The sequence below is a fragment of the Salvelinus alpinus genome, chromosome 39 (assembly GCF_045679555.1).
Source record: "Salvelinus alpinus chromosome 39, SLU_Salpinus.1, whole genome shotgun sequence".
Taxonomy (NCBI): Eukaryota; Metazoa; Chordata; class Actinopteri; order Salmoniformes; family Salmonidae; genus Salvelinus; species Salvelinus alpinus.
Window position 1 is genome coordinate 9,340,188 of NC_092124.1, and position 14,696 is coordinate 9,354,883.

At 40.7% G+C, this 14,696-nt stretch overlaps 1 protein-coding gene across 2 annotated transcripts; it reads left to right on the forward strand.

Moving 5' to 3' along the window:
• Positions 1-7,540: 7,540 nt before the first annotated feature.
• LOC139566788 (zinc finger protein 583-like) lies at positions 7,541-14,254 on the forward strand. Of its 2 annotated transcripts, XM_071388103.1 has the most exons (4): positions 7,541-7,721; positions 8,146-9,053; positions 9,316-9,446; positions 10,236-14,254. In XM_071388103.1, the coding sequence occupies exons 2-4, from the start codon at positions 8,795-8,797 to the stop codon at positions 11,397-11,399; spliced, it is 1,554 nt and encodes a 517-aa protein (XP_071244204.1). In that variant the 5' UTR covers positions 7,541-7,721; positions 8,146-8,794; the 3' UTR covers positions 11,400-14,254. The 2 variants fall into 2 exon arrangements, with proteins under 2 accessions (XP_071244204.1, XP_071244202.1); XM_071388101.1 differs by lacking the exon at positions 7,541-7,721 and having other exon boundaries at positions 8,138-9,053.
• Positions 14,255-14,696: the final 442 nt, after the last annotated feature.

Below are 14,696 nucleotides of genomic sequence, written 5' to 3' on the forward strand. Positions count from 1 at the left end.
TCAGGAGACCATCCGCCACCTCATCAGGAGCATGCCCAGGCGTTGTAGGGAGGTCATACAGGCACGTGGAGGCCACACACACTACTGAGCCTCATTTTGACTTGTTTTGAGGACATTACATCAAAGTTGGATCAGCCTGTAGTGTGGTTTTCCACTTTAATTTTGAGTGTGACTCCAAATCCAGACCTCCATGGGTTGATAAATTTGATTTCCATTGATCATTTTTGTGTGATTTTGTTGTCAGCACATTCAACTATGTAAAGAAAAAAGTATTTAATAAGAATAGTTCATTCATTCAGATCTAGGATGTGTTATTTTAGTGTTCCCTTTATTTTTTTGAGCAGTGTATATTCCGAACATGTTGTGGGACGTGATAGATCCCAAATTAATACAACCCCTGTACATCAAAAACCCTTTTAAAGCAATGAGGCTGATGCAACAGATCAGAAGGTTTAGTTTAAAATCTTGCTAAACTATTAGGCTATTTCTTTACATTATGAACGCAGCAATGCGTAGGCTATAAGTGTGAATGTTCCAAAATGCAATTAGCAGGAAAACACCATTCTCAAAAGTACACTCAAATGCGAGTGGTTTCATATGACAGAGATGAAAATATCCTTCAAAAATCCTTTCGAAAGAGGGAAGATCTAAAGATGCAACAACAAGCATGGGTTGTTAATATGACTAGGATTGTGTTTTTGGCTGCTGGACAAGGAAAGAAAGTTGAGCACATGAGAAAAATAGGCCCACTGCTTTCAATGGGATATGAGGAAGTGTTTAGAAAATAACCCCCCTTACCATTTTCCAACCATAGGAATGTTAAGACATGCCTCATAAAATGACAACAAATGTCCAGGTTTTAAACAGTTACATTTACTGTTAAATAGTTTCAAAATAATATACAGATTACAAGGTGGGTGATGTTGCAGTGCACAACAGGCACTGGCCTTTCTCTCCTGTCGGAATGAATTTGACAGAATCAAGCCTTTAGATAGTAATAATGATCCTACATTGTATTTGTCAAACATGACTGGTGTTTAGCCTATATATATATATAGGCTAAACACCAGTCATGTTTGACAAATACAATATATATATATATATATATAATGTGTAATTAAAAGTCTCATTAAAGTTTGGCTACATTTTCAGGTGCCTCCCTCATGCCAGCATCAGTCTGGACATGACAGGCTGTAGCCAATACGCATAGGCTATCACTTACACTTTGACTTGTAGGCAAATTATTTATGTACATTTACATACACTATTGTTTTTCTTAACAGAATAGCTAGTGTTTTTTGGTTTTCAAATCAATTTAATTGGCTATTTTGGTAAATGGCCTTGGTGCCCTAGCAGATGACCTTGGTGCCCTGGCAGATGGCTTTGGTGTCTCTGTACGCCTGTGTAGATATTACATTAAAAATCAGCCGTTTCCAGCTACAATAGTAATTTACAACATCTGATCAATTTCATGTTACTTTAATTGTCAAAAAATGTGCTTTTCTTTTTTTTTAAATGATATTTTTTAGTGACCCCAAACTTTTGAACGTTAGTGTATGTGCAAAAGTACTATCTCACATCTCGATGAAACCTTCACTCTTGAGCAGACATTTAGAAAGAAAACATGCCAATTTGAAAGATAAGCCACGGGAGTTTTTTGAGCAAGAATTAAGACGACTTTAGAGTAGTAAGACGTGTATAAAAGCAACAGATACCATTAATAAGAAGAGGCTAGAAGCGTCTTATATGGTGAGCTACAGAGTGGCTAGGACAGGCAAGCTCCATACTATTGTGGAGGACTTAATTCTTCCTGCTGCTGCGGATATAGCTGGGACAATGCTGGGGGGAAAAGGCCATAAAAACTATACAGACAATGCCTTCATCAAACAACACTGTTTCACAACGCATCGGTGACATGGCAGGAGATGTTTTAAAACAATTACTGCTTCGCATACAAGCGAGTCAACAGACGTGGCGGGCCTGGCACAGCTCCTGGTATATGTCCGTTACTTTTATGGGGGGTCAATTAAGGAAGACATCCTTTTCTGGAAACCACTGGAAACCAGGACAACAGGAGAGGATATTTTTAAAGTACTGGACAGCTTTGTGACATCAACTGGACTTTGGTGGTCAAGATGTGTTGGTATTTGTACTGATTGCGCAAAAGCCATGACAGGGAGACATAGTGGAGTAGTAACACGTGTGTAAGCAGTCGCTCTCGATGCCACTTGGGTACACTGCAGCATCCACCGAGACGCTCTTGCTGCCAAGGGAATGCCTGACAGCTTGAAAGACGTTTTGGACACTACAGTGAAAATGGTTAACTTCGTTAAAGCAAGGCCCCTGAACTCTCGTATTTTCTGCACTATGCAATGTTATGGGCAGCGACCATGTAGCGCGTTTACAACATACAGAAGTGCGCTGGTTATCAAGGGGCAAAGTATTGACACGTTTTTTAAAATTGAGAGACGAGCTTAAAGTTTTCTTTACTGACCATAATTTTCACTTGTCTGACCACTTGCATGATAACGAGTTTCTCACACGACTGGCCTATCTGGGTGATGTTTTTTCTTGCTTGAGTGATCTGAATCTAGGATTACAGGGACTCTCCGCAACTATATTCAATGTGCGGGACAAAAATTAGGCTATGATTAAGAAGTTGGAGCTCTCCTCTGTCTTCATTAACAAAGACAACACACAGGTCTTTCCATCATTGTATGATTTTTTTGTGTGCAAATGAACGCAAGCTTACGGATAATGTAAAATGTGATATAGCGAAGCACCTGAGTGAGTTGGGTGCGCAATTACTGTGGTGGAAGTATTGTCATCAAAAGGAGAGACTTTTAGATTTCTTCAAAACAATCCAACTTTATTATTTAATTACTGCAGTAATGGAGCTGGTCGGTAATCACCCCTGGAGGTGATCACTGCGAACTCAACGAGCTGGTTTGAGCCACAGCATTTTATAGCAAAGGCCATCCTTCTTCAGTCTACATGACAAACAACAGATGTATGGAATGGGTCACAAGGTTAAGATCTGTATGAAAGATACTTATAATTCACAGCAGACAATATCTGCTGTAAAAACAGTTATCATTGTGTAGAGACCAGTCTCTGGCCCCCCAACTCCATACTGGAGCCATCTCCCCCCGGTACCCCAGTACAGAAACATTAACTCAAGCTCTGGAATGCGGTATCACCCAAAGACATCGTAAATCTTCTAGAGCCCCATCCTCGGTAGAACACACACAAATGAGTGTTCTAACAACCCCTTATTCTGTTGCATAAAACAACCATTTGATGCAATTTATTTTAATTTAATTTATTTTTCCATTATTTTTCCAGGTAAGTTTACTGAGAACACATTCTCATTTACAGCAACAACCTGGGGAATAGTTACAGGGGAAAGGAGGGGGATGAATGAGCCAATTGCAATAACAGCATTATAATATATTCTTGTAATTTCCACCATATTACGCAGGTACTTTCCTGAAACGAATGACACAAACAACTGGATTCGTTATCCCTTTCATGTCCTGCCTCCAGTCCACTTACCGATATCTGAACAAGAGAGCCTCATCGAAATTGCAACAAGCGGTTCTGTTGAAAATGTAATTTAATCAGAAGCCACTGCCAGATTTCTAGATTGGGCTGCGGTCAGAGTATCCTGCCTTGGCAAATCGTGCTGTTTAAGATACTGATGCCCTTTGCAACCACGTACCTATGTGAGAGTGGATTCTCAGCACTCACTAGCATGAAAACTAAATACAGGCACAGACTGTGTGTGGAAAATGATTTAAGACTGAGACTCTCCAATACAACCCATCATTGCAGAGTTATGTGCATCCTTTCAAGCACACCCTTCTTATTAACCTGTGGTGAGTTATTCACAATTTTTGATGAACACATAAGGTTTGATATGTAAGATGGCTAAGTAAAGAGCAAAATTATTGATTATTATTATATTATTATTATTTGTGCCCTGGTCCTATAAGAGCTCTTTGTCACTTCCCACGAGCCGGATTGTGACAAACTCACACTCATTCTTATGTGTGTGTGGCAGGCTTAAAATGATGGCAAAAAAAGATTTGAGAGTGCGCTGACCCTGGTGCTAGAGGGGGTACAGCTGGAGGTTGAATGTTTGAAGGGTTAGGGGACTATAAAAAGTTTGGGCACCACTGCTCTACTGGATGCCCGGTAAGAACAAGGTGGATGCTTCTCCTTTCAGGGTGTTTATTCATTTTCTTCATCCCCACCACACATTTGGAGCACACACACACACACTTTGGTTATTTACAATGGATCTTGGAATAACTGTTACTCTGAATGACTAGTGCATATAGCCTATTTATATTGCAGATCTATAACGCTTTAACTAATACCGTTTACATGTTGTGCACACTCATGCCTTATAGAACCACAACAGTTCAACTGCTGTCCATTCCTAATTGTAACCATGACGATCACTTTTAGTCTGTGCTTGTGTGGTAATATGTGGCTGTGACCAAGAGCCAATAAAACATCTGCCTTGTTCTTGCCGGACAGCCTGTAGTGAGTCAGATCCTTAATCAGCATCAAGTACTAGCGGATGAGGGCATTCACAGCCAACCGCTCAGATTTGTTTTCATGGTCCTTCTTATTGCCTGATACTGACCTGGCTACAGTGAAGATGTTCCAGTATCCAAAAGAGTGTTATCAATGTGCGAAGGAAGAAGACACATGTTTTTCTGAGGACTTTTTATTGTGGACATTAACCCGAATACCTGAATGTTGTGCGTGCATCGAAATGTAAGTTGCATGGGTTCTTATTGGGGAGTTTGACATGCTGTGTAATAATAATAATTACCACTAATTACTTAAAGTTATTTTGATAAGCTTGCAGACATATTTTCTACTAAACTACCAAACTGTAATGTAAGTGTGTTGCCAATACTGCTATGCATATTGTCTATATATACACTGAACAAAAATATAAAACGCAACATGCAACAATTTCAAAGATTTTAATGAGTTCCAGTTCATATAAGGAAAAGAGTACATTTAAATACATTCATTAGGTCCTAATCTATGGATTTCACATGACTGGGAATAAAGATATGCATCTGTTGGTCACAGATACCTTACAAAAAAAGGTAGGGGCATGGGTCAGAAATCCAGTCAATTCCCAGATAATTCCGGGAAGAGCACACTCATCCAGCGTGCCAGTGGCCATTGAAGGTGACCGTTTGCCCACTGAAGTCTGATATGACGCCGAACTGCAGTCAGGTCAAGACCCTGGTGAGGACGACGAGCACACAGATGAGCTTCCCCGAGACAGTTTCTGTAAAAATGATTTGGTTGTGTAAAACCACAGTTTCATCAGCTGTCCGTGTTTTTGGTCTCAGACGATCCCGCAGGTGAAGAAGCCAGATGTTGAGGTCCTGGTCTGGCGTGGTTACACGTGGTCTGCAGGCCGGTTGGACATACTGCAAAATTCTCTAAATCTACATTGGAGGCGGCTTATGGTAGAGAAATTAACATTAAATTATCTGGTAACAGCTCTGGTTAACATTCCTGCAGTCAGCATGCCAATTGCATGCTCCCTGAAAACTTGAGACATCTGTGGCATTGTGTTGTGTGAAAAACTGGGTCGAGCTCCCTGCCATCCAGGACCTTTATACCAAGCGATGTCAGAGGAAAGCCCTGCTGAACAGTTAGTCAAATGGCTACCCTGACAATTTTTTATTGCAGCACAAACATTTCGGGTATGAGCCCTTCTTGAGTAATGATGTCATTACCTAAATGTTTGGCCTATTTATATACTACTACAAAAACATACAACGAAAAATAACATTCTGCATTCAGGCCTGCTGGGGCAAGAGTGCCCAAGCGGACTATCCAATATGTCTCTCTTTGGAGAAGTAATTTAGCCCCATCTCCTACCCTACGTGGCGTTACGTTTATTTACCGGAGTGCTGTCCTATTTCTGTTCATTGGATTATATACGAGGATCGAGCACTTTATCTTTCCATATCCTGACTATTTGCATTGACACCTTTTTATTTGCACTGAGTCACTGACTCTCCTCCACCAGCTCTATGTACACTCACTGGACTCCACCCACACACTGACACATACTACACTGACATTTACTACACTGACACTCCAACACACACACACACACACACACACACACACACACACACACACACACACACACACACACACACACACACACACACACACACACACACACACACACACACACACACACACACACACACACACACACACACACACACAAAACACACTCTTCACATACGCTGCTGCTACTCTGTTTATTATCTCTCCTTATCCATCTAGCCTAGTCCCTTTTACCCCTACCTACATATTACCTCAACTACCTCATATCCCTGCACATTGACTCAGTACCGGTACTCCTTGTATATAATCTCGCTGTTATTTTATTGTGTTACTATTTCCCTTTTTTTCAAAATGTTCTCCATTTTTATCTCTGCATTGTTGGGAAAGGGCTCGTAAGTAAGCATTTAACAGTAAAGTCTACACCTGTTGTATTCGGCACGTGACAAATAAAATGTTATTTGATTTATGTAAAGGTTTGTTTATTCTACGTGGACCTGATACTACATTTGAAAGCTATCAAAACACTTAGTTTAGAATATCTTGTTACTCATTTTGTATTTATTCCATATACTTTTTATATTATTATCTCTGCAATGTTGGGAAGGGCCTGTAAGTAAGCATTTCACAAACATGTTTTTATTAAATGTTTTGATCTACATACATTTAGCAATTCCCCTTTAAAGAAAAATGATTTTTCATTGTTGTCAGCAGAATCAATCAACCAAATGTATTTATAAAGCCCTTTTTACATCAACAGATGTCACAAAGTGCTGTACAGATTCACAGATGCATTTGGAATAATGGATTAACAGATTTTAGTGTTGAATATTCCTGGATGTTGCATTTAGGAATTGTATATAAACCTAAGAAGTCTGTTAAATATTGTGTTTGTACTGTGTAGGCTATATGATGTTCACAAATGCCTATTTATATTTTTAGATTTCATGCCTATTAATGCAGTTTAACAAGTTCATGCAGATTTTTAGTTGAGACGTGTATGTGTGATTTTCATATGGTGTATTTAACACATCAGAAAATGGGACTTTAAATTCTAAGACTTATATTGAGACTCTTTAGTATACATCATCTGATCTCACCCTATTCTGCATACCCCCAACAACCACAACAACCACAACCAACAACCAGACTTACTAAATGTACCTACACATATCCACACATTAACAAACACCTACTGTACACATAAATAGTCAGGTTTGTCTGATGACTTTTGACTTATCATAGCTGACTCATATTTACCCACAACATCATATTTATGTACGCCATGATAGTTTAACAACAATGAAGACATTCTGTAACAGTATAGTACTCAAAAGTAGTGGGGGATGGGTAAACACTCCATGTTGAAAGTGTGGTTATTATCTGTGTGTGTGTACCTGAGGGAGTGTTGTTCCTTGTCATCTATATCACCAGACTCTTCCTGGAGGAAGAGATGCTGCTGGTGAAGGAGGAGGGGTGTGAGGAGGGTCTGGGGAACCCTGAGGGGACCGTGGTCATGGAGGACAACCAGACTTCACCTCCTCCTGAAACCACAGAGGGAACCAGCTGAGCAGCACAGGACCACACACAGTCTCACTGAGGTGAGTCCACTGTGAACTCAAAATCAAATCAAATTTAATATGTCACATGCTTCATAAACAGTAGGTGTAGACTAATAGAGAAAAAATTCTGAGCAGGCGTGCCTTTAGATAATAATAAATAAGACTATGCAGACAGATGGGGAACCTGATCCTAGATCAGCACTTCTACTCTGAGATACTTTGTGGATATGGGCCCATGTCGTGATTAAATGTGACTTAAGTCTGTACATGCCTTTGAATGATCAAACCATTAAAGAGTGTCAAGTAATCAAATCAACTAACACTTTGCAAAGTATCAAATCAACTAACATGTTTGTATAGTACTCATAGCAATCCCTCATTGCCCAATCAGAAGATGCTCCATAGCAGGGTGCTCATATCAGATTTCTTAATCCAACATCCTCTCACTCTGTATCTCTTACAGTCAGTAGACATGGAGGATGGGAAGCCTGATCTGCTGCTGGTCAAAGAGGAGACAATAGAGGACGGACCAGAGAGCTTTGATCTGCTCTAAAGATGGGAGAACAAGGTCAGGTAGAAATACATATAGCCTACATACAGTAATATATATTCAATGGGAGTAGTGATGCACCTGCCTATATTTGTTTCTTACTGTTCTTCATTCATAAAATTAAATCAATACAACTTTAGTACTAGTGGGTGCGGGCATTCATAGCCGACCGCTCAGACGAGTTCCAGCTAGTATTTTTTTCTGTTCTGAGCTTTAAAGATATTGGAGATTTGATGTGTAATGTTTAAAAAATCCGTTATTCTTAGAACAGCACGCACATCCTTTTCATTTAGCCACACCCTTTGAGCTATGACGCCAACCAATAACATCCTTTCTCTTCAGTGTAAACGGAAGTAAACCATGACAAATAACTATTTTCACGTTAGCGTTTTTCTTGTTGTTATTTAGACGTTTATTAACACCATGGAATTCAAAATATGACTAATTTAACTGCACAGTATCACATACTTACCCCATGTAATCTTTAATTTGCGTTGGAGACAGGACTTGGTTGATAGCTAGTATATAGGTGACGCTAGCTAGCTGCTAAGGTTAGCTAACAATGGCTAACTGTATGGTTTTCCACACTCAAATAGCCTCCATTATGGAGGTGCTAGCGAATGCAGCCGTGGCAGAGATCTGTAAACTCGTAGACGACGACTATGCAGTGTTTCGTTTGGAAATAACTCAAAGCCAGAAAGAAATCAGGGCATTGCGGAGGAAACTACAGCTACAAGAACTGAAGGTAGCACGGGAGCGCGTCCTCGCCAGTCGTCCCAGTAGTGTCAAGATCCTCGACAAATACAGAGGAATGGCAAGAGGTACAATTTGCAGTAGGCCCTGATTACTTATCTAACTTGCGCAAAGACACAATATCATATTCTAACCAGATTCTTGATTTACTGTTTTTCCCATTATTTACTCAATGAAAAGAATATGATGCATGGAACATAATACATAGATCAATAAATAGTAGGCCTATATCAAGAACTTATGAGAAGTGTTACATTACATCCACTATATAGTGTTGAGCAATGACAGTAAGTAACCGAACTACCTCTTTTCCCTCAATCACTCTCTCAGGTGAAGGAAATCTCACTGGAGGCCACAGAAGCTTTGTAAAGCCAGCAGGACACAATACATGGAGACATGACCAACCAATCATTGTTGATGAGGGGAGTGGAACCTCAACCCAGCACGTTATTGTGATAGAGGTTAGTGTAATAGTGTTGAATTGAAAATGAGTAAATGAAATGTGGCCTGTTTATTTCAGAAAGGCTCCCCTCAGCTATTCACTTGCTCACATGTACATCCTCATCTGCCATAAGCAGGCACGTGCACAGATAGGGCTCTACCTGATAGGGCTCTGCCCCTTTGCCCTTCCAGTCTCCAAAGTGCCCTCTTGGGTGGTGGTATAATTTCCTCCAAAATATTTTTTGTCATTGTTGTTCTGAACCCACTGACCGCAAGTTGTTGTCAAGCTCTGTTGGTTGCGCCTCTTGATCTGCCCTGTACGGAGCTTGCGCACGCCCGGTTGCGTCTATTTCCCAGTCTGCCCTGTACGGAGATTGCTATTAAATACCACAGCAGCATAACATTTTATTAACACTTGATCACACATGATTTAGCCTACATCATCGTCAATATTCGGTCTGGTTGGCTGATACGAGCATCTGAGAGAGGCAGAAATACAGAGGTAAAATTAATCGAGATAGGTAACTAGCAGATTTACATCAATCATCAACACCAATAATCAGCTGATAGCCCAACCTCTTTTCCCAATGCCAGTCATCTCTTATGGAGTTACAGTAACTAGCTTGCTTACAATTTGTGATGAGTGAGTGAGTTGTTGCAGAAATAAATAGGCTTATTTATTTTAGCTACAGAGGCATTTTGGGGGGGTTGTGCACAGCCCTGTCCATAGGGGAGCTTGTGAGACTTCCCTATGACATTTTTATCTAATTCAACTCATGTAATGATAATAGCCTCTCCTATTGTGTCAGTCTGCAGATACAGAGGCTGCAGGTCCTGGAGTCAAGCAGGAGAGGTCTGAAGGAGAGAAGGATCCACAACACAGCAGCAACATCCAGATTGGAGCGCCCCATGTAGTCACGGAGGACCCCACCACCCCAGCGCAGCCCAGGGACATCAGTAGAACGCCGAACGCCGTCCTCAAGTCTGAGACAGAGACTTTAATGAGGCTGAGGAGACTGGGCTGTCCTCCTACTCCCCGCTCAGAGTATTTACTTTACGGTAACCCGAGCCATAGGACTGTTCTGTCCCATCGGGATTCAGGTGACGCGTCACAGACTGGCAATGATCCGACCTGTTCATATGCTACAGAGACACAGTTGATACCTGGTGACGTGCCTGTGGTATTAGATACACAGACTAATTCAATGAGAGGGGACTGGAACCAGTACAGTAGTAGTGTATACTCTGAAGGGTTCCTAGATAAGAAAGGGGATGGTCTGGTTGTAGATGAGGTGACTGTGAAAGAGGAGGGTGACGATCCTCTGACATGGAATGCAGACCAGACTCACTTAGGAGAAGGACAGTCGCAGAGCAACACTAGTGACTTTTTAGACTACAGGGAAAGCTTAGAGCCAAATCCAAATATCGCAACCCACTCCCCTTTACACGCGCTCAGGGATCGCGACCCAGTGTCCACGTCGATGGCACCTTTCGCTTCACACGGCCGCATCCTTTTCGATCAGGTATTGAACTCAAACGACAAGGCTAGAGTCCAGGCTGGGGAAGGGGGAGCAACATCAGGCGGTACTAAAGAGAAACGGTTCTTCTGCATGTTCTGTAATAAAGGCTTCAACTGCCCTCAGAAGGTGGAGATCCACCAGAGGGTCCACGTAGGGGTGAAACCCTTCAGCTGTAGCCAGTGTCAAATGCGCTTCTCCCAGGCTTGGAACCTGAAGATCCACCAGAGGGTCCACACAGGGGAGAAACCCTACAGCTGTAGCCAGTGTCACATGAGCTTTGCCCAGACTTGCAACCTGAAGAGGCACCAGAGGGTCCACACAGGGGAGAAACCCTACAGCTGCCCCCAGTGTGAGAAGAGGTTCTCCCACCAGCACCAGCTGAAGATGCACCTAAAGGTCCACACGGGAGAGAGGGCCCAGTATTACCCCCAGACTAGCGGTCACGAGTCATGACCTCAGTTTAATTCCACGTGACTCACGGTAACTAGGCTACTCCAAAACTGCCCTCTGTAAATTAATGGCTCTGATGGGCGTTAGAAGCCTGCCAAACTTGCTAACGGCCATCAATTTGCTAATAGCCTGATACTCAGCGCTCTAGTTAAAATGATAAAGTGTTGCATTCTGGAAACACAGGTGTATTGACCATGACATTCAATTTCAAGTTCCACACTTTTTATTTAAATAGACTCGCTGCTATTATCCGAAACGTCTCATCCATCCTCCAAACCACACTCTCTCTCTCTGGGCTCTGAGTGAATGGGAGAGGAGAGTAAAATGCATTGTGATTGCAACATTTCAAATTGCAATTGCGGAACAATTACAGTTTTAAAAGCAAATAGGCCTACTGTTGTGACTGTTGGAGAGAGGAGGGTCTCAGCTTTCTGTAGGTATTACATTTATTTCTCAACTCTCAATATGGACCGCTGGAGCACCGTTTTTTAACCAAAGTATCTGGTAGGCTATGGCTTTGAGAAATAGCTTATACGGAACGGTGCGCAGGAAGCGCACATCTGCCATTTGCAGTGATTGCGTAAGCCTATAGACATCATTGGGTATGCTGCAAAGTTTAAGACATTACATTAATCAATTACACAGCTAACTAGCGGCATATTATATTTAGCAGTCTAGCTAATGCATAATAGGGGGAATTCTGACCAGAGTTAAGCGGCGTAAATGGAACGCATTTCCCTTAAGTTTGAGAATAGCATCTAGATCTATTTGACCTACTAATCGCTGGAGACAAATGTGAAACCAGTCATATGGCAGTACTGAAGCATATCTACATATCACTTTTCCCACAGAAAAGTTTATGAAATGTTGTGCCATTATGCAGAATTTAAATTGTACAGCCTTTTAACTTTCAGAGAGGGGCACACTCTAATGTCTTAATTATTGGCTACCCTGACCTTCTGTTTCCTATTTCTATCATGTTAAATATTAGCCACTATCAGTATCAACCGTCAGTAGGCCTAATAACCACGCATATTCAACTGCCAATTCACTGTTAGTTCCCTTCAGTTGGTATAGCCTACATAGTCATTACATCGTTTCGTTTACCTTAATTTGCTTCCTCTGTAAACACTGTCACGGCCGTGTGCTTGTTGCTGAGGATCATTAGTAACAGTTGATAATGTAAAATTTTTTAGGCTAATTAAGTTAATTAAAGCACTGTTTTCTTACATTTGTGTGGTAAGGCTCTCCAAAAAAAATTCCACGAGTGCCTAGGGTTCATGAAAATGTAGCCTACCTAAAAATAGCTCTGTCGTTATTCAAAATGTTAATTGTAGGCCTATGTCCTCATAGTTTTTTTGGGTGGGGGGGTGAAATTTGGAGAGCCAAGCTATAGGCTTCTGAGCGCCGAACCTACCAAGTTGATTTATGCGCTATAGAATGTTTTAATTTTATGCCCAGGTTTTTCTCAGTTTATTTTTTATTTTTACAGTTTATAATGTTAAATATTATCCATTAAATCGGGAGCCACTGCCAGTAATACCCACATTAATTTGTAACTGTCACTTTAGTGTTAGTTTCTTTCCATTTGTAGCCTACATTTCACATCCTTCCATTGCCATTCTATTTACCTTTCTTTCCTCTGTCACGTCCTTGTAAATTGTTCCAGAGAGTCGCTAGCATTAGTGGCAATAATTTGGGACATGTAGCCTATTTAAATCATTATGGAACTCAGACCACACTTAGCAGTTTAAACCTGGAGCCTGGTGCACGGTTCATGATTACTGGACCAGTCATTAGGCTACAATTCCATGATTAGTGAGGGATAATGTATTTATAGGAATATTCTTGAACCCCTATTGTACAATTTTCTCACCTTCCAATATCTCATAGTTTGAACTTGAATATGGCAACTTTCAGGATCAATATTTTGCGTGTAAAGGCTCTCCAAACCTGTTATTTGTGATTCATAAATACTTTCCTTACCCTAAATAATCAACAAGATCAGAGTATTTTTTAAATCTACCAATTGGCGCTGAAACGGAGGCGAATATGCATATATTTAGATGGCTTTCTTTCATTGATCCCTAATATTCTGAACCCGTCCTGTCAATATAATCTAGTGAGTCTGTTGACAAAGTTCTAACTAAAAAGGTACAGCCTATTTCAAGGGATGGCTTAAGATACATGTACTGAAAACCCTATTGAATGGAAACTCCATGAGAAAATCTGTTGGCCAGCAAGTGGGAGGGTTTTCAGCAGTTGAATGAAATGTATTTAGAGCATGCAAGGTAACCGCACCTGCAGAGCGCGTTACGCGACTGAATAAGGTAACTCTGAATACCAAATACTGACACCGACAGCATCATTGCGTTTTGGTACATCAGAAGTACATTCATTTCCAATGGAATGCTGCGTTTGCCTTGCAGTTTCAGTGCGTTCTGTGTGGTACACACCAATGTATGCATCAAATTGTATGCTAGACTTGACAGAAATAGTAGGAAAAGGTGAATGTTGAACTTTTGATGCACACATCCACTAAACATGTTGGATTACATATTGAAATTTTTTACTGCAGAATGTATTACGCGGCATTGATGTAATTTGCTGTCGGTCTGATTTGATGCTTCAGAAGGGCATAGGAAAGGCGTGCATAGGAAAGTCGTGCATTTCCTAAGTCTGAATCTGCCCCTTTGAGTTTCCACTTCATCAGATGGTGAATTAGCCCAAATCCATTTGTTATATATTTTATCAATAAGATGTCCCTACTGTTGGTGAGTGCATCTGTCATTTCAACTGAACATTGTGGTTACATTAATGAAGAATGAAATCAAATAAATCGTATTCATAATGAATGACTGATGAGTGTCAGGAGCTTTTCATTTTTCCAACACACCTATTATAGCGTTCTTATTTCATTAACACTGTCCCGTACAGGCATATTAAGGCTATACTATCGATGGCAATTTGAATGCACAGAATAAGAGACTAATGAACAGTGTACACAGTCTAGGCAAGAAACTGAGCGCATTACCCTTTTTGCGACTTTCAAATCATCAGACAATAGTAGCATCATGCAGCCAATATGTTTTGATTTGTAAGAGGTTTGTATCACAACTAAAGTAGCCAAATAACTCTAAATGAAGTGTATAGGACCTGTTTTAAATGATCACTTTTTACATTCCACACAGAATAGCCACTCCATGTGCGCACTGGCTAGGCAATCATTACATACAAATATCCTTTCTATTTTATTCAGCTATGTTAATTTATTCTTCTTACTATAAAGTTATATAATAT

Bases quoted from the DNA above. Each gene is read 5' to 3' on its own strand.
- LOC139566788 (XM_071388103.1), top strand. From the start codon at position 8,795: ATGGCTAACTGTATGGTTTTCCACACTCAAATAGCCTCCATTATGGAG. The intron at 9,054-9,315 runs GTACAATTTGCA...TCACTCTCTCAG, and splicing joins ATACAGAGGAATGGCAAGAG to GTGAAGGAAATCTCACTGGA. The intron at 9,447-10,235 runs GTTAGTGTAATA...CTATTGTGTCAG, and splicing joins AGCACGTTATTGTGATAGAG to TCTGCAGATACAGAGGCTGC.